Source organism: Sinocyclocheilus rhinocerous, unplaced genomic scaffold (genome assembly GCF_001515625.1).
Source record: "Sinocyclocheilus rhinocerous isolate Xijiao unplaced genomic scaffold, SAMN03320098_v1.1 scaffold886, whole genome shotgun sequence".
Classification (NCBI taxonomy): Eukaryota; Metazoa; Chordata; class Actinopteri; order Cypriniformes; family Cyprinidae; genus Sinocyclocheilus; species Sinocyclocheilus rhinocerous.
In genome coordinates, this window is record NW_015631204.1 from 17458 (window position 1) to 18865 (window position 1408).

Genomic DNA, 1408 nt, shown 5'->3' on the forward strand with positions numbered 1-1408 from the left:
TAACAAAAATATTTATAAATGTTATAATAATAATAATAAAAAAATATAATATATATTTTTAAATGTTAAAATTATAAAATAAATTAATGTTAAAATAATAATAATAATAATATTTAATGTATCTATTTAAATGTTATAAAATGTTATATATATATATATATATATAGCAAACAAAAAGAAAAACAACCACTCTGAAATTTACATTTTGACATCAGCTGAAAAATAAAGTTGTTTCAGTTATGGAGCAGAGATGTATGTTTTGATTAAAATGAACAAGGACAAAAAATAAAAAATAAAACATGCATTGAGGAATCATGCATAATAAGACCAGAGTCAATTCTGATTCATAAGAAATGATCCATGATCAAATATGAATGCATACATATTGCAAAAGTCATGGCAAAAAGTGTGGGGAATAACAGAAGAAAAGCAGAAGTTGAGACGAGAGCTGCGCTCACCTTGATGAACTGCAGGTCTGTGAGGGCTCGTACTGTGTAGTCGGGACAGTAGCTGGACGGGCTGGTGGCGTCTCCCAGATCAAAGGGGTCTCTGGGGGACTGACGCTGCGTGGACACCGGAGACTGATGGACTGATCACACAAACAGACATCACAGTCAATATACCAGAACACGGACCATCATTCGGATCACACGGATGCCATCATTCACAGCAATAACACTGTGATCCCAATCAGGCCTTACGCAATAAAACAACAAGTGATAAATCTTATCACTTCCTCAGATGTTTATCTGAATCAACTGCTACCGCATAAAATGATCTACTACGAGATATTGTGTCATATGTTTGGATTGTATGTTTGTTATTTTGCGGCGGGTAGCTCCGCCCATGGCGAAATCTCATTGGTCTAAAATTACAATCCACTGAACTGTATGGTAACGATCAAATATGTTATAATTGGATGCAAACTTATCACTTCCTGCAGCATTTTACTCTAAGTGAGGACAGAAAAACTGGAACGTTTGCAGCATGTGTGGTCAGCTGAACATAAACATCTAAACAATAGCCCCGTATAGTCCTTATGCTTTCAAAACACAAGGCAGTTTACAAGCAAAACTCACAGGAATGTCTTTGACTAATGTGTCATTTTTAAGCCAACATTCATGAGTCAACTGTGATTAAAATGATTAATCTGGATTGGATCTGGGATTATCATAAAATCACATACTGCCGGGACAAACCTGAGGAGGGAGCTGTGAGCGCTGAAACGCCGTAGTAGGTGAACGCACCATTATCAAACTTCAAACCCTCTTTCCCGATCTCCACCTCCACACGGCCCTACACACACACAAACATCACAAAAACATCTGAGAAATACACTCATTTTATTTTATAATTCAAAATATACATTTCAGTTAATATAAAATATAGATGATTACATTTTAGTGTA

General features: G+C 35.4%; 1 protein-coding gene across 1 annotated transcript in view; it reads right to left on the reverse strand.

Annotated features, from left to right (window-relative positions):
* Positions 1-1408, reverse strand: part of LOC107741649 (metal transporter CNNM3-like) — a 9868-nt gene that overhangs the window by 2343 nt on the left and 6117 nt on the right. The window contains exons 6-7 of the mRNA XM_016554403.1: positions 1200-1296; positions 459-589 (exon numbers count right to left, since the gene is read on the reverse strand). Coding sequence (XP_016409889.1) covers positions 459-589; positions 1200-1296 — 228 coding nt within the window. The remainder of the gene's footprint in view (positions 1-458; positions 590-1199; positions 1297-1408) is intronic.